General features: G+C 39.7%; 1 protein-coding gene across 4 annotated transcripts; it reads left to right on the top strand.

Moving 5' to 3' along the window:
* Window positions 1-1,589: 1,589 nt before the first annotated feature.
* On the top strand, window positions 1,590-22,404 carry STT3A (STT3 oligosaccharyltransferase complex catalytic subunit A). Of its 4 annotated transcripts, XR_006742347.1 has the most exons (19): window positions 1,633-1,779; window positions 3,493-3,619; window positions 4,632-4,692; window positions 6,818-6,939; window positions 7,528-7,673; window positions 8,807-8,897; window positions 9,924-10,030; window positions 10,712-10,876; window positions 12,049-12,229; window positions 13,015-13,170; window positions 14,105-14,196; window positions 14,840-14,995; window positions 15,232-15,420; window positions 16,494-16,610; window positions 16,728-16,830; window positions 18,223-18,411; window positions 18,705-18,820; window positions 19,371-20,353; window positions 20,542-22,404. XR_006742347.1 is itself a non-coding variant. In XM_036449789.2 (18 exons), the coding sequence occupies exons 2-18, from the start codon at window positions 3,532-3,534 to the stop codon at window positions 19,407-19,409; spliced, it is 2,118 nt and encodes a 705-aa protein (XP_036305682.1). In that variant the 5' UTR covers window positions 1,590-1,739; window positions 3,493-3,531; the 3' UTR covers window positions 19,410-22,404. The 4 variants fall into 4 exon arrangements, 3 of the variants coding, with proteins under 3 accessions (XP_036305682.1, XP_036305683.1, XP_036305684.1); XM_036449789.2 differs by having other exon boundaries at window positions 1,590-1,739; window positions 19,371-22,404; XM_036449790.2 differs by having other exon boundaries at window positions 19,371-22,404.
* Window positions 22,405-22,766: the final 362 nt, after the last annotated feature.

The following is a 22,766-nucleotide window of genomic DNA, read 5'->3' as shown; positions in this document are numbered from 1 at the left end:
CAATTGGACCTAACAGTATAGTGAAAGAGACAAAAGTGATCAAGCATATTTTTTAAGTATATTTTTTATTGATTTTTTTAGGTAGAAAGAGAGAGAAACATTGGCTGCCTCTTGTACACCCCCTACTGGGGATGGAGCCTGCTACCCAGGCATGTGCCCTGATCAGGAACTGAACCAGTGACTTCTTGGTGCATGGGATGACACTGAGCCATACCAGCTAGGCAATCAAGCAAAATTTTAAAAAGCATGTTCAAATACAAAGCTACTATTTCCACAGGTCTCAGCTTGAATAAGACATTGGGATTTAGAATATTTGAGTAGGCTTATTTGAATATTTCAGCCTCATTTTTGTAGAATATTTGAATATTTCAACCTCATTCTTGTTTTATCCATTCTATGATTTCAAATTTAGGTATTTTGTAGTGCTTGCAGACCAATGGGGGGAAATGGGGACCATTTGACCATTTAGATGAGTAATCCTTAACCAATTTAGATAAGTAATTCTAAACCAAAGATCACCCTCGAAATCATCTCAGGAGCTTTCACCAAATACACATACCACCACCTGTCCCCAGGAGAAATGTGATTCTAGAAATAAAGGAACTTGGAAAATTATAACTACCTTCACATTAACTTTGTAATCTATTGCATCAATGAAATAAGAACAGATTGGTGTGAAAAAAGGGACAACACAGGAAAGTCCTTGCAAATTACAGCAGTTATGGGCATAAAATGAGATGGCTTATAGAAGTGACACCGAGCCAAAACCAGTTTGGCTCAGTGGTAGAGCGTCGGTCTGCAGACTGAAGGGTCCCACGTTCGATTCCGATCAGGGGCATGTACACTGGTTGCGGGCACATCCCGGGTATAGAAGTGACACCGATGGTGATAAACTGGAGCTTGCAGTTAGAAAGGGACAAGTGTACAGCAGGAAAATGAGGGGGGAAACCTCCATAAATGGGATCTCCAAGAAAAAAATAATTTACCAGAGAAAAATAGGTTACCTAACAAAGGAATGTGATTCATTGGCATTAAACTTCTCAAGAACACAACTCCAGGTAAAACTAGAATGCCTTCAAAATGTCTGTGCTTCTCTGTGTGTGGGGGGGAATAGGATGGTCCCAGTTGTGTCCCTATAACTCTAACCCTAGCTGTGCGAGTGCTTAAAGACAAAATAAAAGCACTGTTTGCTTTCCGTTCAGCTTTTCTGAAAAAGTTACTTGGGGGGGGGGGGGGGGAAATCTATGAACGTGGAAAATAAATACAAGAAATAGATACCTGTGTATTTAGGTGGCTCCTTCGCGTAGTTTCCGCTTCTGGTCACGTGGCTGAGGTCAACGGGCCACCCCGTCGCCAACGCGCGATTTCCTCGCGGTCCTCAGACCGACACGTCACTCCTCGGCTCTCAACCAAACTGCCTGGAGCACGCTCTTTCGGCCCGCTCGCTCTCGGCGGAAGGCCAATCACAGCTCGGCGGAAGCACAAAGTCCCGCCTCCCGGATGCTAATTGACTTCTGTAGTTCCCATTCAAGAAGTGGGAGCGCGGCCTCGTTCCCGCCTCTGGATCTGACAGACAGTTCCCCAGCCCTATCATTCTTCCGAAGTGGCGGGTCGACCCTGAGCCAGCCAATGGGGGGCTGTCCGGGAGGAGGACCTGGCGGCCCCTGCCAGGGTTGAGTGCGCCGCTGAGCGGATGGCTGTGGGAGCTGAGCGGATTCCCGAGCAACGCCGCCGGCCTGGTGAGGAGGCCGCGGGATCGAACTGGAGGATTAGCGGCAGGTGCGGCCTAGGGCGTCGGTGGGATTGAGGAAGTGCCAGAGGTGGGGCTCCAAATCCGAAGGGATCGGGGAGGCAGCCTGGCCAGCGTGGAGGAGGGGGCGTGGGGCGTGGTGGTGGTGGTGGTGGTGGTGGTGGTGGTGGGGTGCCCCGGAGTGGAAAGATGTGCAGGTCTGGGAAGCGGGTGCACTTGGGTAGGGGGGTGTGCGGAGTTGCCGGGATCTTGGGATTGGTCCTGGAGGAAAAGGCGCTCAGGATGCCGAGGTGGCGGTTGTCTCGCAGTGGGGCTGTCAGAGGGTCGGAGTCCCGGTGCAGGGGTGAGTGGAGGGGGGAGGAGGGGAGAAAAGGAGTATGGGAGGGTGGGGAAGGATGCAAGCAAACGGGGGCGGGAAGGTGCTGTCTCCGAAGCTATAACCCGGGTGGGACAAGGGTGCCACGCTTGCAGGCACACTGGGGAGAAGGGATGCGGAGCGTTTAAGTGCCTTTGCTCGTGCTTGCTTGAGGCTGTTGGAAAAGGATCAGAGAGCTCACTGAGAACTCCTTTAAGGTCCGGCCTTAGGTTACCAGCCCCTGTGCTCAGCTTTCAGGTCGAGGTTCTGCTACTCTCCTTCCCTCTCTTACCCATTCTAGGTGGCGATCATATCAACTCAGCAGTATTAAGTTTTTTTGTTTCAGGCATTCCAGAAAAGAAATGCAAACCTGAGGGATGTGGCTGGGATATTGACTTCCTGGAGTTAGGTGTTTATTCTTGATTTCAAGATAAGGCATTCCGTTGCAATTATAAATAAACGCATGTATAACTGCATCTCTGACAGTTAATTATGGAAAAAATGCTTGATTTTCTCACTGTTGAGCTAGGAACATAGGATTCTTCATGCCTTCCACCCAGTCCGGTGTTGTTCCCCCAGCTCCCACTCCTGGTAATTCAGGGGGGTGGGAGGGAAGGGATCAAGAGAGCCACAGTTCCTTTTGATCCCCCTGCAGCCGTGGACTGTGTTGCATATCCTTTATTGTTGTGTTCTTGATCACTGAGCCCTTAACCAGCTTATGTTATAAAAACACCCGCATTAGCGGTCAATCATGCTCTTTTAGTTGACCCTGCAGCCACTGGTCCTTGGAAGCTTGTAGCCAGTCAGTTGAAACTGAAATTTGGACCTGCAAATTGTGCTGATTCAGTCAGGCTTCTATTTCTGTTTTCGGTTCTTTATTCAATATCCATCCCTTGCTTGCGTTCATACATCCCTACCTCTTCTTGAATGCTCTTTCTCCTTGTAATTAATTTTTTCGCTGTTGCCAATTTTTTTCTATGTTCTTTATATCTCTTCCTCCAACCCCCATTTTTCTATTTCTGTGTTTTCTCTGTACACTTGTTGTACCACCCTATTGCCAATTTTATGTGTGTACTTGTTAGCTGTGAGGACGTGGGAGACAGAATTATGGTGATAGGTCTAATCATTTCTTTTTAGTCTTAACACACACACTTGACTTGTGCCCAAATTCCTTGCCAGTTGACCGTAATTCAGGCAAGACTCAGGCGTTAGTATTAGCCCTGACCCTCTCCGATGTATTCTTTGGCTCTCATCTCCTTCATGTTTCTCTACCACCATAAAATAAGCAAGTGACCAATTACTTTTAATGAATAAAAAAGTATGAAAGAGAATTGGGTAAATGGAAGGTGTTCAATATCATCCTATGGTCTTGATTTTTCCGTTTTAGCTCCTTGAGTGTCATCTGTTGCCACCCATCGATGCCAAGATGACTAAGCTGGGATTTTTGCGGTTGTCCTATGAGAAGCAGGACACACTTCTGAAGCTTCTCATTCTGTCAATGGCTGCTGTGTTATGTGAGTGTGCATTTGCACTCTTTCTTTGGGGGATGGGAAGGAAAAACTCTTGGGAGGAAAAAAAATCAAGAATGGCATTCTTATTGTTTTCAGCAGAATGTGTTCCTTTTACTGTCCTCCATCAGTGTAATTTTATGAAGGCAAAAGAACAGGGTTATAAAAGAACTAGCGACATCTGGGAAAGAATGGGGAGCATGCTGCGCTGGTTCTATTTTCTCATAGGGCTGAATGAGATACTGAGGACCCTTGGATACTGAATTTTCAAAAAGACTGTGATTGCCTACCTTAGTATTTCTGCCTTTAGATATTTTACCTTTTTATGAGTTGTAAGTATAGTCTTGATTGTCTTATCTCTCAGTTTGCTCCAAAGTTAAGGTCAGTTGTGGGGAACTCAGCATATATAGAAGATGACCAGGTAAGTTGAGGGCAGTAGTAATAGGTGGATGTGTTATTAGAGGCATTGATAGTAACTAGTTACCGTATTTTTCGGACCATAAGACACACCAGTTTTTAGAGAAGGGAAATGAAGAAAAAAAGATTCTGAAACAAATAGTGTCCTAAAATATTTTATGTGCATTAAAACCCAACATCACAGTCATAAACACATGTAATCAACCCTGTAAAGTAAACAGCAGCATTTAGAACCATTTTAGAGCAGGGCAAGCACACAGAGACCACACAGAGCCGGGCAAGTAAAAAAAACTTTTTTTTAAAAGTATATGTGTAGGCTATATTTGGACCATAAGACGCAGGGACTTTTCCCCCCCACTTCTGGGGGGAAAATCGTGCATCTTATGGTCCGAAAAATACGGTAAATGTGTCCTGCCTAAGTGGAAAATGTGGGTATCATTATCTGGAGAAAGTGAACTTCTCTTTATGTGGGAAGGATAAACATTAGGCATCCTTTTATATTTTATGCTTCTGTGCTGGATAATACTATTATCTTTAAAATTCCATTGTCTACTATTATTATTCATGGCACATTGAAATATTAATTCTCTGGTATTTGCAGCATTCTCCACTCGTCTCTTCGCTGTCCTGAGATTTGAAAGTGTCATCCACGAGTTTGATCCGTGAGTACATTTGCTTGGCCCAGTGCTTTCTTTGAGAAGCATTCAGGTTCATGGGTTTCAAATTCACATTCCAGTCAGTGCTTAGTGATGGGGATGCATTTTCTACATATTTAGGGGGGAAACTGCTCAAGTTTTCCAAAGGATATAATTGTCTTCTTTTGAAACATTTCTGTTAGAATTAATCAAGTGAGTCTCTTAAACTTATAAAGAATGTAAGACATTACTGGTATGCCTACCACTTTAAGGTCTGCTTCTCAGTTGGGTCAACAGTTAGGGAAAAGGGCCTGTTCTATGTTTTTAGGCTAAAAACTTGAGATCCATGGCTTTTTTTTTTTTTTTTTTTCCTGTTTAACAATTTATATAGTAGAAATTGGACCTATCAGTAAAGTACTAGGACTCTGAGAAAAACTTAAACATATTAGTTTGATTAGGGATTTTGCTTATTAGATAAAAAAGATACAGGTGAAATACATTTATTGAGCATTCATTTTGTTCCAAGCACTGTTTTATGGATTATCTCTTAAACCTAACTACAGCCCGATGAGTGAAGGTAGTACTTTATCTCCTTTTCACAAATAAGACAGGAAGCTGAAAGAGAAAATTCAGGGTTACAACTTTAATAAGTAGAGGAGCTAAGCTTTGAGTCTAGGTTTGTCTGTCTCTAGACACTGGAGTCATCATGTTATGTTGCCTAAGGCTTAATTAAAATTTGGAGAGCTAGAATTATAGGTTTTTGAAATATTGATGTCTTAAACATAGCCTATTCAGCGTATGGAGCATTGATTCAAAATGTTCCTGCTTGTATTTGTAAATTTGTTGTTTTGTATAGATATTAGAAAGCACTTTGAAGGCATATGGATACTTTTCTTTGGGATTCCCCTAAAACAATTCATATTTTTTCTCATGAATGAGGAAACTCACATCCTTGTTTCTTAATGACCAGTCAGGACCTTCTTTCTATGTGGGCACACATTGAGGTGAGATGTCAGGGAAAGCAAGAATATCTGCTCTGTAGTCACAGAGCTGGGATAGACTGTAAAGATCTTGTGATGTGACATTTCCTCTTGCAGAGCAGAAAATTGAGGCCCGAGGTGTGACACTACCCCAGACCTATTCACACTAACCTACACTTTTCCCGCCTCCCTCTGCCTCTCCTACTGGTAGGCAAAGGACACATTTCTGACACATGTTGACTGCCTGTTACCCTGAGCCCTTCTGTCTCTTTGACAGTTACCAAAACAACATTCATTAGCAGATAGAGATTTCTGCCACTTCTGCTTTAGCTGTGAAAACGTGACTGACCAAGGAGGAAATAGGATTAGAGGGGTGAGCAGGAATGATGATTAGTCATGATTATCTTTAGTAATTAGACAATTCCATTTATTTATTTACTTATTTATTTATATTTTTTGCCTTTTAAAAAATTACTTTTTAAGTGAGAAACTTAAGAGGTCACATAGCTTGGACCTAAAGAACTGTGTCTTTCCATGGATAATACTAAGCATTTTATTTAAAAAATTTTTATGTAATTTACATTTTACACTCCTATGTAGGTGGCATTTAGAACTATTTTAAATAGCATGAGAATTAAGAAGCTTGTATTATGGAGTGGGTTAAAAAATGTTCATCTTGGCAGATGGTGGTAAGCCACCATCTTTAGAGATGCCCATCACTTGAACTTATCCATGTGTCCTTGTATGTAGTATGGAAATGTCCTCTTGCATGTTCCTGTCACGTGAAAAGAGCCAAATTTATTGGTGCCCACAGCTCAGCTGTTCTGTCTTTTGGGTGCTTGAACTCTCTGACTTGTGGCAGTGCCCACGACACGCCAGCCAGCTGCAGTGTCCTGCTAGAGAGAGCGCCTTCTTAGCATGTTAGGCTTTAGCTGCACTTTCTTGCAAGGGAAGCGTGCTTTGGTTGAGCCAAGCATGAACCTACAGATGAGACTTACAGTAGCATAAAATGACTTTCATGCTTGGCATAATTTTGGGTAGCAAACTGACTTTTATTGGAGTAATGATACATTTCTTAGTGGTGTAATCTGAGGAGCAAAATTTACTGCAAATTAGTACAAATGTTTGAGTATGACGAGGTGAAGACATGGATCCTTTTCCCCTTGCTGTAGGTACTTTAATTATCGGACTACCCGGTTCCTTGCTGAGGAGGGGTTTTATAAATTCCATAACTGGTTTGATGACCGGGCCTGGTACCCATTGGGCCGAATCATTGGTGGAACGATTTACCCAGGTGAGTGAAACAGGATTCTTTTTTACAAAACAGAAATAGTATTTGTAATTGTGGAACAATTTATTTTATTTCTCACAACCTCGGCATCACTCTGCAAGCACTGCTGTATAAGTACCGCACGCTAACCGATTGCGCCACTGGAGCTCCTATTTTATTTCTAATATTTTCATTTTATGACACTTGTAATTTCATTCTGATTGCAGAGTCCTAAAAGTGGATCTTATATAGACAGAGAATGGGTATGGGAGAGTAGGCCTGGATAGTTCTTCCTAAATTCTGTACTTTTGACTGAACCTTTAAGAGAGAAATATAAGCCTATAGTAGTTGCTGTCTTAGTATTTCTGGTGGTTTGTCAAAACCTGTGTTGTTACTTTATTGATACTTGCATTTTCCCTTAAGTGCTTTATCTTAGGACTAGAGGCCCAATGAATGAAATTCATGCAAGGGGCTCGGCCCTCGCAGCCCTGGCTTCGTCCAGAAGGTCATCTGGATGGATGTCCGGAAGGTCGTTCTGCTGTCTGGTCTAATTAGCATATAACGATTTTATTATTATAGATAACTTAATGGAGTTTCTTCTTCCTGTTGCAGGCTTAATGATCACCTCTGCTGCAATCTACCATGTACTCCATTTTTTCCACATCACCATTGACATTCGGAATGTCTGTGTGTTCCTGGCCCCTCTCTTCTCTTCCTTCACCACTATCGTCACGTACCACCTTACCAAAGAGCTCAAGGTGAAGGGTCTGTGGTGACAGGAGGCTTGGGAATGAATGTAGTTGAATGTCTGTAGTCAATGGCGGTGGGTGGGGGACTGAACCAACCTTAGCAGGGATCCAGAGGCTAAAGACAGTTTTTGCTGTGCCGAATTATTGGTTCACTCCAGCTCTTCCCTAGAATAGGTGGTTTCTTATCATTAACAACTGTTTGTCCTTTAAAGAGAACATTTGGAGATCAAATGTAAATTGTTCCATAAGGGAGGGGAAATATTTAAAATGTGAAATGTGAGGTTTGAAGACCTCACACTCTAAAGGAGAGGGAAAAACAACTACAGGACATAATTGTAAAGTGGTTGGTTATTTGTTGATTTATTTTAAAATTCTTAAACCACTTGGCTTCTGTAGGAGACTCCATAATTCCGCCTCTCTTTCTAGGTTTCACATTGCTGACCCTGGCTCTTTGGAGGCTATTCTTAGTCGTGGTTATGGTGTCAGGGAGACACTTGAGAGGTGTTAAACTAGTAGGAAGGTTTGGGAAACTTGAGTTTAGTTTGGGAGCCTTTTCATGCTTCCCTTGCTGCCCTTGTTTCCAATTTGACTCTTATTAACAGACAGGTTCTTCCTCACGTTGAGTGTCAGTTACATTCTGTTGTTCCTCTCTCCTGAGCTCACAGATTGCCTGGTGATAGTGCAGCTTGATTATCTAAGCTCCTGGAATCTTTAGTCCGGATAGATTATCACCTAGCACTGTGGGCTTTTTAGCTCAAATAATAATTGTCTTCCTTTGCTTATACTTGTATAGCTTTTAGAAGTGTGACTGGTATTCCTGCAGTGTCACAGATACTGTTAGCGGTAGGGATTCATAAGACTGGGGATTCACCAGCCAAACAGCCCACTCGGGGCCAGAGTCTGATGTCTGACAGCTTACGTGATTTGTCTGTCCTTAGCATATGTGTTCTGTTTCAGACTTGATACCATCATGGGGAGTTGGTATGAAGTTTTTAGCTGTCTTGTGCTGTGAACATTTCTAGCATCACATTTACCTGTGAAAGTGTTGGCTGTTCTCTGAGCCCATGTTAAACAGAAAGGACTAGTGGATCCTCTCAGAGATGCGTTGGTGTTAACTTCCTGTTGTCCTTCTTTCCTTACAGGATGCAGGGGCTGGACTTCTTGCTGCTGCCATGATCGCTGTAGTTCCTGGGTATATCTCCCGATCTGTAGCTGGCTCCTATGATAATGAAGGTAAGACTGAAATGCCAAGGAAGGTCTGTCCACTTCATTTTCCCCTGAAACTTCACAATGTGCAGTAGAACCTGGGTTCACATGTATTATTTAGCAATAGCAAAAGTGGTATCTGGGCAAGAAGATTAGAAATAGGCAGGAAAGGATCTCAGAAAAGTTTATATTCTCTTCCTGTCCTCTCTTCTAGAAAGGAGGTAGCATTTGACTCATCCCTGGACTTATAAAAGTAGAGTTAATTATTAGTGTTGAATGGCACGCTTGTTTTAACATTATTTATTTGTTTCATTTTCCTATTATAGATGAGCAGCATGGATGTTCTTAAAACTATGATTTTTACTTCATATTTTCAATTCAACCTATGTTTATTGAGTGTTATTAGGAAAGAAGTTTTAGGTATATAAAGATAGTAATGAATAAGATTATAGAGATAGATAATGAATAAAATTATATTGGCCTGTATTTTATGAAGGAAGGTAAATATAGTATGGGTCTATAAAAATAACTAGTAACAAGCAGATAGTATTGTGTACCAAGAGAGAAATATGAATGGAATACTTTGGGAATGTAGTTAAAGGAGACATTAATTCAGATTTGGGAACCAGGGAAGGCTATTGGGAAGTAGTTTAGGTGAACTGGACCCTGAGGCTGGTACTTCCAACAGGCAAATATTAAAGAGGGGCAGTGTGTCTGGAAAGAAGAATCTGCTTGTAGTAAGATGAAAATGCAAGATGTAGGGGATATATTTAGGATTATACTAGCAGGGAATTTATTAACTGGAAAGAATAGTAATGATAATGGCCAACACTTACTGAGTGCTTGTTGTGTGCGAGATATATGTTAGCATGTAATTATTAAGTTTGTCTTCACAACACTTATGAAGTAGAAACTATTATGGACTGATTTGTACAATAATTATGCTATAAATGGGTAGTAAAATATGAATTAGGCAGTTTGTTCCAGAGTGGTGTTCTTAAAAAGTATGCCAGTATGGCCCTTTATTGACTTTTTGTTGCATTATTTCTGCAGGAATTGCCATCTTTTGCATGCTACTCACTTACTACATGTGGATCAAAGCAGTAAAGACTGGTTCCATCTATTGGGCAGCCAAGTGTGCCCTTGCTTATTTCTACATGGTAACTTTTCACTTCTTTCTTCTAGGAGTTTCTCTATGTTTGAATACCTACTGGGGTCAACTATTATAAATTGGAAGTAGCTCTTGAGCTTTGAGACTATGGAATGGAAGCTAGAAGTCTACTGTCTCTTGTATCCATACAAAGACTAACCCACAGCAGGCATGGATGTTGATTATATAATAGCAAGATGTTTTAATTTTTAAAGTTTTCCAGATACCATATTTCCTATGGGTGCATATTAGTTGGCCAACTCTCTTTTCTGATATGCTCCCCTTTATATATCTATATTTGTTTGATTTTACACATACTCTTAGACTTCTTCCTTTAACTGCTTCCACTTGCTCATGTTTCCCACATATCCCTAAATTCTCCACGGGAGCTTAAAATAGCTTGCATCTAGAGTAACCCACCCTGAAGGTCGGGTGCCTCTTATTTTGTGATTTTGACGTCAGGAGCCACAGGGAACAGGGGGTTGAGTTATAGCAATGGCGTGAATTTGGCTTTCCTATTTAAAGAAATCAGTTATTTAAACTCTTTAAGCCACTTGGCATAAGTAAAGTTTGTTAGTTATTATAAAGATACGTTCTTTAAAAAGGTCACAGGTAACATTCCAAGGCATGCTGGCGGTGGGAGGAGGAGGAGGAGTGCTCAGAGGAACTGTTCTCTTTCATCCGGTCATAGGTCTCTTCGTGGGGAGGCTACGTGTTCTTGATCAACTTGATCCCTCTCCACGTTCTGGTGCTGATGCTCACGGGGCGCTTCTCCCACCGGATCTATGTGGCATACTGCACCGTTTACTGCCTGGGCACCATTCTTTCCATGCAGATCTCCTTCGTGGGCTTCCAGGTGAGCTGTAGGCCGAGTGCGACTTTCAGCATCTTGTTCTAACCAGCTCCACCGACACTGATTTATCTTGGATCCTGGTGAGGAGAGTAAGACTTATTCACAGTCTCACCTTGGATTGCTGGTGTTAACTGAAATAACAGAATCATTGGTCATTAAAGTCTCCTTCCAGAAGTTCGTTAATGTTCGCTCCATGAAGTCTGACTGTTAATTTGGCTTGGGTTTGTAGGAAGAGGAGAAAGAAGTAGTTGGGCTGAGCTGCCTTGATAAAAGTGATCAAAGTTTATTCCTAATACTTTTTAATGATAATGACACCATTTAATGATAATGATCCCTAAGCTTCTTAAAGGGGCCTAAGCAAACATATTTCAGAAAGCAGAGCACAAATCTTTTAGCACATTACCCTCCAGAGTTAAGAGACAACTATTCAATCCAAATAATATAGTGTGTTTGGTTTCTCATGTCGGTCTCATGAAAGTGGAATCCTTATTCAGAGGTCAGCAAGTATTTCTTTACTGACCACCTATCTGCAGTTTGCTAATCACTGGGAAATGTGAAAAGAAACAATATGTCCAGTCTTGCTGGGGGAAAAGACGTACACGCATCTGTCTATAGTCTAAAGTATGTGGTTCTGGAAATGTAGTTCCTGGACCAGCAGTATCTGGGAACTTGTTAGAAATGCAAATTCTGGTGCCTCACTACAGACCGACTGGGGGTGAGCTCAGCAATCTTCTCCCTCCCCCCCGCCACCTCCCATGATCATGATACCTACTGGAGTATGAGAACAGGTAAACAAAGTTCCATGATCGAAGAGATCTAAAGTTTAGAGAACGTAGAGGGGAGTGATGGATTTCAGTTTGGCAGATCGGGGGAAAACAATATTTGCATTGGGCCTTGAGTGATGAGAATTTCAGTGAATGCAAATTTTAGGATAATGAGAAAACTGCAGTGCAGGCTAAAAGAATAGCCTGAGCAAAAGCCAGAGATGTGATAGCGTATGTATTCTTTGGAAAACATAGCAGGTGATTTAGACCCTCCTCTAGGTTGTCCCTAGTTCCTTGGTGGCTTTAGAACTCATTTGCCCCATTGGTCTGAATTAGGTCAGGGTAATTCAGGTCTAGACTGGACCCCTTCTTTTTCTAACATTAGTCTCATACATATACTTTCATCAACAGCCTGTCCTCTCGTCTGAGCACATGGCAGCCTTTGGGGTCTTTGGCCTCTGCCAGATCCATGCCTTTGTGGATTATCTGCGCAGCAAGTTGAACCCTCAGCAATTTGAAGTTCTTTTTCGAAGTGTCATCTCCCTGGTCGGCTTTGTCCTTCTCACCGTGGGAACTCTCCTCATGCTGACAGGTAGGAAAGGTTCATGTCTTTTAGTATTAAATGTGAATGGGTTTGGACATAGCATAAATTCAAAAAATATGGGTTAAGAAAGATTCCTTCTTTTTCTCTTATTTCTCTTTTCATTATTAACATACAAAGTCCTACTTCCTCGACATTTATTTCACTTGTCAGTCTAGTGTTTCGATTAAGCAAAACAAAGAATGTTTTGTTAGAGCAGCTGTTCATCTCAGAAGAATCACACTTGATCAAAGGACCATATCTTACCTTGCTAATTGTTTTCCTTTTTTCTTTTTTTGGTTCCTGATGGTAGGGTGGGAGAAGTCCTAACATTGCTTGCTAAACCCTACAGCATGGGCTCATCTGATCCCATGTGCGCTACACCACAGCTATTTAGTTTGGTTGGCATGCCACATTTTCCTCACTTCCACTTCTCAGAGGCTGATGTGATTTTGCCAAGTTTCAGTGTATTGTCTAATCTGGAGCAGCACTAGAGAACACAGTAGACTTATAGAGTTGGCCTTGGTTTGACCAGATTTGGCCTAAACCCTTCTAGGAAGCACTTCTGCCTCCTGTCTGAGTTTATGTACTGCCTGACTTTATTTTGCTTGCTTTTCTGATGAAAAGTTAGAAAAAAAAGGAAGGAGTGAAATTCTCCAAGTATTGATGCCATTTGAACAAAAAACCTAGTCCTTCTGTCTGAGAATCTTATTGAAATGAGAAGTTGTGATTAGTTAGGATTAGATGTTATTTTGTTCCAGGAGTGATTGTGAAATATTTGTTGTCTTTGCTGCCAGGAAAAATATCTCCTTGGACGGGGCGTTTCTACTCACTGCTGGACCCTTCTTACGCGAAGAACAACATCCCCATCATTGCTTCTGTGTCTGAGCATCAGCCTACCACCTGGTCTTCATACTATTTTGACCTACAGCTTCTTGTCTTCATGTTTCCAGGTCTGTGTTCTAAAGTGGCCTTCTTTGTAAGAATCGTCATTTGTTTCAAAATAAGTAAAATATTGTCATCCTTGTGTGTTTTTTTTCTTTGCCTACTTACCCTGTGTAGTACAGAGGATGGCTAAGTTTTTTTTTCTGAAGCAGAGTAAATGGTAGAAGTAAGTAGTTGCAGACCTGGGAAAGTTCGGACTCAGTTTTGTGCTCATTTAGGTGTGAAAATGTGTATTCAGGGTGTGTGTGTGGGAATACTTCTAGTGTACCTCTCTCCCACTGCCCATCCCTGGGTCCTCCCCCTTAATCAGCAGCATTGAAATCCACAATGGCCCTGGCTGATTGTGAAGCCTCTTCATCTAATGTATCTTCCGGCCAATCCAGATATGTTTTTTAGAGTTTACCCATTGTACTGGGCTTCCTTTAAAAATTTATAAAATAACATACATTTTTCTCTTACTAGGAAACTAAGTTATCTGTTGTAAAAAAAAAAAAAAAAAAAAAGATAAGTGAAAAAAGTTAAAAATTTCAGGAATTCTCACCACATATCTGTTGCTACTATTAGCATTTTTATGTATATTCATCCAATTATTTATTGAATAAAAATTAAATGCTAGTTTTTCCCAATTATTTTAAATTCATAAGGAATCATGATAATTTTTTTAGTATTGTTTTAGAGAAATAATATTTAAGATACATCATTTGTTAACTTTTTTAAAACTACAGAGATGTGTAATGGAGAAGGCAAATGGTCCATAATCTCTATAGCAGTATTTTAATTGTAGCATATTAATTTTATAAAGTAAAATATGCTCTAATTTTCCTTCTTAATGTTGGACATTTATGCGGTTTCTGGTTTTTTGCTATTTTAAAGACTGGTAGTGCACATCTTCCCATGTATGTATGATTGTTTTTTTAGCTGCTTTTTCTTTTACTCTTGTAGTTGGCCTCTATTACTGCTTTAGCAACCTGTCTGATGCCCGGATTTTCATCATCATGTATGGTGTGACCAGCATGTACTTCTCAGCTGTAATGGTGAGGAAGTCCCTCAGTCCTAGCACAGCTTCCCTCCCGCTCCTAACTCTGGGTGCTGTTTTGTTTCCTGCATAGCAGGATGCAGAAAGTTCTGGTGATTGTGCAGATGCTTCCCTCTGAGCATTGAGGGCTGCCTTGTAAAACTGCTCACTGGTTGATCCTTCACAGGAAAGTGTGAGCACTCATGCGTTCTGATTGCGGGGCCTACCTTTCTTGTATTCACGATCCTGTGTTAGGCAGAGACACTTCTGCCCTTGTTGGAGAAAGTAACCCTGGGCAGGACCCTTCCCTTCTCTTCCTGGATGTCTTAAAAAGGGATATGATGGAGGCTTGTTGAGTTGTTAAAACAGGAGAGGTTTTATATCTTATAACAAGACTGTTTCTCACACGCTAAGAAACATTTAACATTACTCAGGACTCATACATATGTACATATATGTATAACTGAAAAACAAAGGATAAGAAATATATACTTCTACTACTGTAGATTTATCAATTATTTTCTCTCCTATTTTGTTCTATTTCATTGAAAAGTCATGTTTGTTAAAAACCCCTAAATTAATGTCATGATGTACTCATAGGTTGAAAACTATAATTTGAAAAAACACTGATTAGACTGTAATCTTGCACCTGTCTCTTTCAGGTGCGTCTAATGCTAGTATTGGCACCTGTTATGTGCATTCTTTCTGGCATTGGAGTCTCCCAGGTACTGTCCACTTATATGAAGAATCTGGACATAAGTCGTCCAGACAAGAAGAGCAAGAAGCAACAGGATTCTACTTACCCCATTAAGAATGAAGTGGGTATAAAGCAACACTAAGAACAGGCTTGGGAAACTATGTGTCCGTGTGTGTATGTTTGTGTATGTTTTTGTTTTTGAGTAAGGGAGTAAGAGGACTGTCATAAGTGGTCAGAATTAACTTACATAGTCCCAGACTTATTTTGATTCATTTATATTATTGACTGTGTATAAGAAACTGTTCTGTGTTGTGTAAATTTAATTTGGTTTTATAACACATTGTTTTCCTTGTTTAGGTGGCAAGTGGGATGATATTGGTCATGGCTTTCTTTCTCATTACCTACACCTTTCATTCAACCTGGGTGACCAGTGAGGCCTACTCTTCGCCCTCCATTGTGCTGTCTGCTCGTGGTGGGGATGGCAGTAGAATAATTTTTGATGATTTTCGAGAAGCGTACTATTGGCTTCGTCACAATACTCCAGAGGTAAAGATTTGGGAAAAGGGGAGTTGTGGGTAGGATAAAGGGGGAGACATTTGATGTTATGGTGAATCTGAGCTTTTAGAAGGATGGAAAACTTGGAGAAATTGTAACTATAAGACTCTAGTGTTGAATGAGCTTTAAAGGCCACCTCCACTCAATTCAGGATTTCCTCTATAATGATCCTTACTGGTATTGATGGTGATTTTATCATGAGATGGACTATCCCAATTATATAAGAAGAAGAAAAGTTACAGATAAATAATACATGTTCATTGTAAAAAAGTCAGAAAATAGAAGAAAAAAGACAAATTTTCCATAATGGAATCACTTAATGATAACCACTTTTAACATTTTGTTTTATACCTCTGAGAATCTGAAGTGATTCCCCCCCCCCTTTTTTTTTTTAATATTCTTAGTGATTTCAGAGAGGAAGAGAGAAAGAGATGAAAACATTAACATCAACGATTAGAGAACCATCGATTGGCTACCTCCTGCACACCCCCCACTGGGGACTGAGTCCACGACTTGAGAATGTGCCCCTGACCAGAATCGAACTCAGTCCACCCACTGAGCCAAACCGGTCAGGGCTGAAGTGATTTCCTTTGCAGAAGCTATTAGAAATAGCACTTCTGAGTTAGATTCGTGAAGAGTCACAACTTTAAGAATTTTTTAATCCTTTCCCATTATATTCTGTGATTTGTGTTTCCCCCATTATTATAACTGATTTTAAAAAAATATATTAAAGACCATTTATTTCATTGGTGGGGCCAGTCTATTTGGAAACATGGAACAGTCCCCTATATTTCCCACTCCATTATACTTGTTTGTAAAAAAGTGATCTACAATGAAAGTATTGGGAATGTTGGATTGTATTATTTGCACTGAGATTTCATGATTATATATAAATGTAGGACCAGATGCAAAGATTTATTTTTTGTTGCATGCATTACTTTGTGAAGAAATTAATTAGCCATGCCTCATTTCCTATCAGATGCCTTTCCACTCCATTTCTTGTATGTGATTTTTGGAGGCAGTGGGAAAAGCTTGTTATTTTCATTTCCCATTACTTCTTTCAGGATGCTAAGGTCATGTCATGGTGGGATTATGGCTACCAGATTACAGCTATGGCGAATCGGACGATTTTAGTGGACAATAATACGTGGAATAATACCCATATTTCTCGAGTAGGACAGGTGAGGTAAAGGGATCATTTGAGTGTTTGGCCCACAGGGTCTAGTGGGAAGTATTTCTCCATGAGGGATCATATGACCTGGAATTTTGTTCTGAGAAATGTGCATGTCTTTTTCTAGGCAATGGCATCCACAGAAGAAAAAGCCTATGAGATCATGAGGGAGCTTGATGTTAGCTATGTACTGGTCATTTTTGGAGGCCTTACTGGGTATTCCTCTGATGGTAATGTACTAGATTCTACTTCTGGCTATAGGGCATAGATTCTAAGAAAACTAGATGTTGCTCCTATTTTTCTGTCCTTTATCTTACTAACATATTTTCTTAGTTGGGGAAATTCCTAAGTATTTGCAACTTGAGATTTTTTTTGGCAACAAGTAGAAAGTAAATGTAAATATTTCTCATGTAGGTACAGCATGCTGTACTTGTCTAAGGTCTAGGAGTAGTTCCACAACATAAAGCTTCTGAAATGAACTTAATATTAATATTTTTTAGTAGGGTTAAGCCAGAGAGTAATCTTCCAGCTTAAAATGTTTTATATATATATATATATGTGTGTGTGTGTGTGTGTGTGTATTATATATATATGTATATATATGTATATATATGTATATATATGTGTGTGTATTTTATATATATATGTATATATATGTATATATATATATATGTGTGTGTGTGTGTGTGTGTGTGTGCCTAGTGCAACCTGGGCTTATGCATTGATGAGGAATGGAACTAGCAACCTCTTGGTGCATGGGGTCAATGCTCAACCATTGAGCTACATTGGACGGGACCACATATGTCATTTTAAAATGTCTGTTAGCCAGATCAAAATAAAAATAGTGGAAATGAATTTTATTTATTCTTATTTAGCTTTTTAGTTGAATTTATTGGGGGTGACATTATTCCCCCCATTATTAAAACTGCTTTTTTTTGATATTGTTAAAGACCATTTATTTAATACAATTATCTGATAAGGCCAGTCTATTTGGAAATATTGAATAGGACATTGGCTAATAAAATTATGTGTGTCAGATGTACAATTCTATAATAAATCAGCTGTTTATTGCATTGTGAATTTACCACCCCAAGTCAAGTCTCCTTCCATCACCATTTCTCCCCCCTATATCTTCTTCCACCCCCCCTCCCAGAAATGAATTTTAATAATTTTATTTAATATGAATATTATTATTTAATATGTAGTCAGATATTTTATACACTTTTTTTTTTTTTGGACTATTTAATACTTACAGCACATCTTAATTTGGACTAGCCTCATTTTAAATGTCAGTAGCTAGATGTGGCTAGTAGCTACTGTATTGGACAGCTCAGCCCCAGCTAATATCTAGAACTAATTTTAGTTGTGACTTAAGTCTGGACCAATTGTATAGGATTTTAGCAGTCTACTAATCTATAGGACAAGCTGTATATTTTGAGGGAAAATGTTTTGTCTACAAATTGTCTTTCCAGTTTTTATAAATGAGTTAAATGGTGCCATTCCCCATTAGAAAAATATTTGGGGAATTTCCTTAGAAATAGTGAGCTTTTCATTAGATAGTTTAGCTCCAGCAATCTTTGTAATTCAGCAGTTCTTTCTTTTTCTTTCTTTTTTCTCCTTAGACATCAACAAGTTTCTGTGGATGGTCCGGATTGGAGGGAGCACAGACACAGGCAGACATATCAAGGAGCATGATTATTATACTCCAACTGGGGAATTCCGTGTGGACCGGGAGGGTTCTCCAGTGCTGCTCAACTGCCTTATGTACAAGATGTGTTACTACCGCTTTGGACAGGTCTACACAGAAGCCAGTGAGTGATTCTTAGCAGCATTAATAACGATAGTAAAAACAGTAATAGCTAACACGGTGTTTTTCCCTGCAAGGCTCTAAGTTACTTACATCTGTTAATTCATTTAATTCTCACAATAGCCCAAAAAGTAAATATTAATATTATTCCCATTTTATATATGAGGAAATTAAGGTACAAATAGGATACTTAACCACCCAAAGTCACAAGTGGCAGAGAGGAGTGAAACTCAGATTCCTTAGGAAATCTGCACTGTAGAAATAAGTGTATCCCGTTTTTTTTTTGTCCTTTTCTAGAGCGTCCACCAGGTTTTGACCGTGTGCGGAATGCTGAGATTGGGAATAAAGACTTTGAGCTTGATGTCCTGGAGGAAGCATATACCACAGAGCATTGGCTAGTAAGGATATACAAGGTGAGCAGATGTTCTACTGTCATCTTTGCACATCGGTTCTAGTGCTAAAAGTGGACTACATATTTCTAAAATAGGGACATTTTTAATGTCTGAAAAGTAGCTTGCAATTCATTTTGAATTTTGTTTTTATTTAGATTGTTCCTAGAGAGAAAACACCCTAGTCTGTTGTCATTGTGGCAGTGTTGTCAGTGATATATTTCCATTTGGGGCTGGACTTGATCTTTTAATAATTGTCAGGCTTCAGTGGGGCAGAGGGTGGGATGGAAAAAGTGTTCTTGTGCTTTCGAGCTACTGTAGAATTTGTGAAGCATTTCTAGCTAACAGAAGAAAAGATTGGGAATCCTTGATATATTGGAAGGTAAATTATACTGCTCCTCACAGAGGTATTTCAAAGGCTAAGCAGAGGGTAACTAGTCTCAAACCAGTCACAAAGCCAAACCGGGCAGGGGCATCCAACGTAATCCCTCCCCATCTGGGTGACCCAACTCAGTAGAGAAGCTCTCCTAAATTGAGCCAATTGTAATATTAAACTGACATCTTTATGTTGTAGGTAAAGGACCTGGATAATCGAGGCTTGTCAAGGACATAAACAATACATCCAGCTCTGATACGCTTCGCACTGAGCGCGTCCCATTTAGGATGCCGAAGATGTTTTTAAAATATGCAGTCTATAAGAACCGAGCACCATGGGATTAGAATTGTCTGGAAGTTTTGCCCTGGGCAATATGGGCTGGGCCAAATGCAATGATTTTTTTTATAATTCTGAGAGGTTACCAAATGAAATGTCATGGCTTTACTTTGGTCAATTAAAGGGAGGGAATTTTTTTTTTTTAATGTGCCTTATTTGTTTTTATTTTTGATTGATTTGAGGAAAGCAGAAGTTTATGCTGGGCTGATAAAAGGAGAGAAAGCACACCTCATTCCTGTTTTTAGCTTTCTAAATCAGCTGTGTAGGGGCATACTGTCCTTATCAAGTCAGGAAAACTTCAAGGGCTGGGTCAGATACTACATATACAATTTTGTCATTTCAAAAATTACAGCACTGAGCACAATGCTGTGCATAGTAGGTGCTCAATAAACTTTTATTAAATGAGTAAATGTGGGACTAGAGGAGTGCCATTTCTGGGTAGGAAAGGAAGCTGTGTTGCCATCATATCTCTGTTCTCAACATATCTCATCCTTGGAAGCTCCGACTTTTATGAGGGAGAGAAGGTGGCTAGCCGGACCTGATCTCTTCTTTGGGACTAGCTAGGTGGTTTGTGGTGTTTTGTTTTTTGTTTTTTTTTCCTTTTTTTTTTTTTTTTTTTAGCAGGAATAAATCAAGTGAGAATAAATCAGCAGTTTTGAAGACTCAAGGCAAATATAGTTTATTATTATTATGATTCTCATTATATTATATATACAACTTTATTTGATGTTCAATAGATAGTTTTGAATCAGCTGAAATATAATCACGCAAATCTATTTGAAATCCAGCTCTTTGGTACTCACTTATCCATGATATAGTATATGTGTGTTTGCTCATTTCCTTTAGTTTAGGCACTAAAACTCTTGTGGTTATTTAAAGGCAAGTTACTTTATCCCTTAGTCTCTATTATTACGTACCATACAGCTAACAACAACAATCTGGTTTTGAAGTCCTTGCCAAATGAGTTATAAGTTAGAAGGAGGAATTGCTATCAATAGTACCTAATGACGGGCCTAGCCTGACTATAATAAAGGGGAAGAGAACTTTAAAAATTTTAACTCAAAGCACAGTAGTCCTATGGATATTATTTAATGTTGGGATAGCCATTTGCTCAATACAGTAGGACACTGTATGTATCTTACAATACAGGACATATACAGTGAAGTATATAAACCACAAGTCATTAAAAAAATATACAGGGTAACTGTTTAGTGTTACCTGTTGCAGAAACAGGAGCAAGTACATGGCTTTTAGATAAGTCAACATGGTGCTCCTAGAGGGTATGCTCAGGAATACTTAACATACCCAGGAAACTTACCCTTCCAAACCATTTATATACCAAGTGCTTCAACTGTGTGAGACTTAGTTTGATGTAATACTTGATTTACTGTAGGTACATATATTACTTGATTTATATACAGAATTCCTCCCTACTGAAAGAGGTTATTCTGGGGCTTGTTTTATTTTTTTAAATTTCTTTTTACCAATATGAATAATACCATTTCGAGATCACTAGTGGTCTTTATAATAATATGGGATAACCCTTGAACTTATCACTGTAGTAGTTGCTTTGGCAACTTTAATGTTGTTGCTTCCTCGGCTGCATGAAGCTGTCTTTTTGAAAAATTAACTTTTTCACTGTCACACTTTTTTACACTTAGTGTAAAAAAATTGAATTCTAAAAAGCAACAAGTTTTCCACTCCTCAGAGGCAACCACTTTCAACTCTGCTGATTCTCACATTATTTACCTCCATCTCATTAGATAACTTGCTTTATTTTACTGTGTTGGTTTTTCTATCTTAGGTATCATCTATTGATTTTCTGGTGTAGAAAATGAAGATTTAGCTCTTTTTCACCATCCTGCTATTCCCATGGACCACTTTAAGATTCTGTTATAGTTACGATTTAGCTAGTTCAGTAGTTTTTACGTTATGGCTTTTCACAACTCGGCCATGCAGTATACCATTACTACTTTGTTTTATCCCTGTGTCATTTTTTTTGGATGGAGTTTTTTCATTTGTTTTTCGTGTTTGTCACTAATTTCTCCCTAAGCTCTCATTCATTTGTGCCAAGTTCCTTTTAATATGCTCAGACTCATTGGGTATGTCTTAGAGATGTCCTGTTTTGGTATATACCAGTTTGGTTTATTCTTTAGGTTTGTTTACACACCTCTTGAATTGGTGTATCCTTTCACTGTCACGTTATGTATGTCAATCTCCTGAATTCTTTCTTGTTTTGTCACCTCTAACTGCCTCCCTGAGAAAGTGTGTGGGAGATAAATTTCTTGAGATCTTGCATGTCTCGTGTCACAATCAACAGGTTGGCTAGGTATGGAGTTCCAGGTTGTGAAGATTTTCCTTAGAATTACCTTGAAGGCGTTGACCCATTGTGTTTTCTCTTCTAAATGTTGAGAAATGCAATGCTGTTCTGATTGTAACTTTTTTGCATGAGTCCATTCCCTCTCGCTTCCACCCCCAGACCTCTTAGGATCTTCTCTGTATGTAATGTTTTGAAATTTTGCCGATGATGTGTCTTATAGTGGATCATCCATTGTGCTGGGTACTTTAAACTTTTAAGTTTGGAAAGTCAAGTTCTTCAGTTCTGAGAAATTTCCTTGAGTTATTTGTGGATTTCCCCTAATTCTTTCTCTTTCTGAAAAATAAGCTATTTGGATGCTGGACTTCCTGGATTAATCACCCAATATTCTTATTCTGTTTTCCATCTATATGCTTTGCCCTGGAAGATTTCTTTAAAAAATATTTTGTTTTTGCAATTTGTCTATGTAGTTTCCCTTTTTTCTGCTATCACACTTTTTAATGTCCGAGAAGTGTTTTTCTGTTTTGTTTGAATATTCCTTTGTTTTGACATCTTTCATATTAAAGGCCTTTTCAAATTCTTAGTTGTCTGCTCTTTTTAAGAGTGGGACCCAGCCCAGCAGTGTGGCTTAGTGGTTGAACATCAACCTATGAACCAGGAGGTCACTGTTTGATTCCCAGTCAAGGGCACATGCCTGGGTTGTGGGCTCAATCCCCAGTTTGGGGTGTGCAGAGGCAGCCAATCAGTGATTCTCATCATCGATGTTTCTCTCCTCCCTTCCTCTCTGAAATAAAAATTAAAAAAAAGAGTGGAACCCTAAAACAGATTGGAAGGTCTGTTTGGGGAAAGGAGTCTGGCCCATTGAATACGGGCTCCACTCCCATGATCTGGCTGGAAATCCCTGATATTGGCATCTTTAGATCTTAACATTCCCTTGAGAA

This window comes from Pipistrellus kuhlii, unplaced genomic scaffold (assembly GCF_014108245.1).
Source record: "Pipistrellus kuhlii isolate mPipKuh1 unplaced genomic scaffold, mPipKuh1.p scaffold_m20_p_20, whole genome shotgun sequence".
NCBI lineage: Eukaryota > Metazoa > Chordata > Mammalia > Chiroptera > Vespertilionidae > Pipistrellus > Pipistrellus kuhlii.
This window is presented reverse-complemented; position numbering and strand designations above follow the sequence as displayed.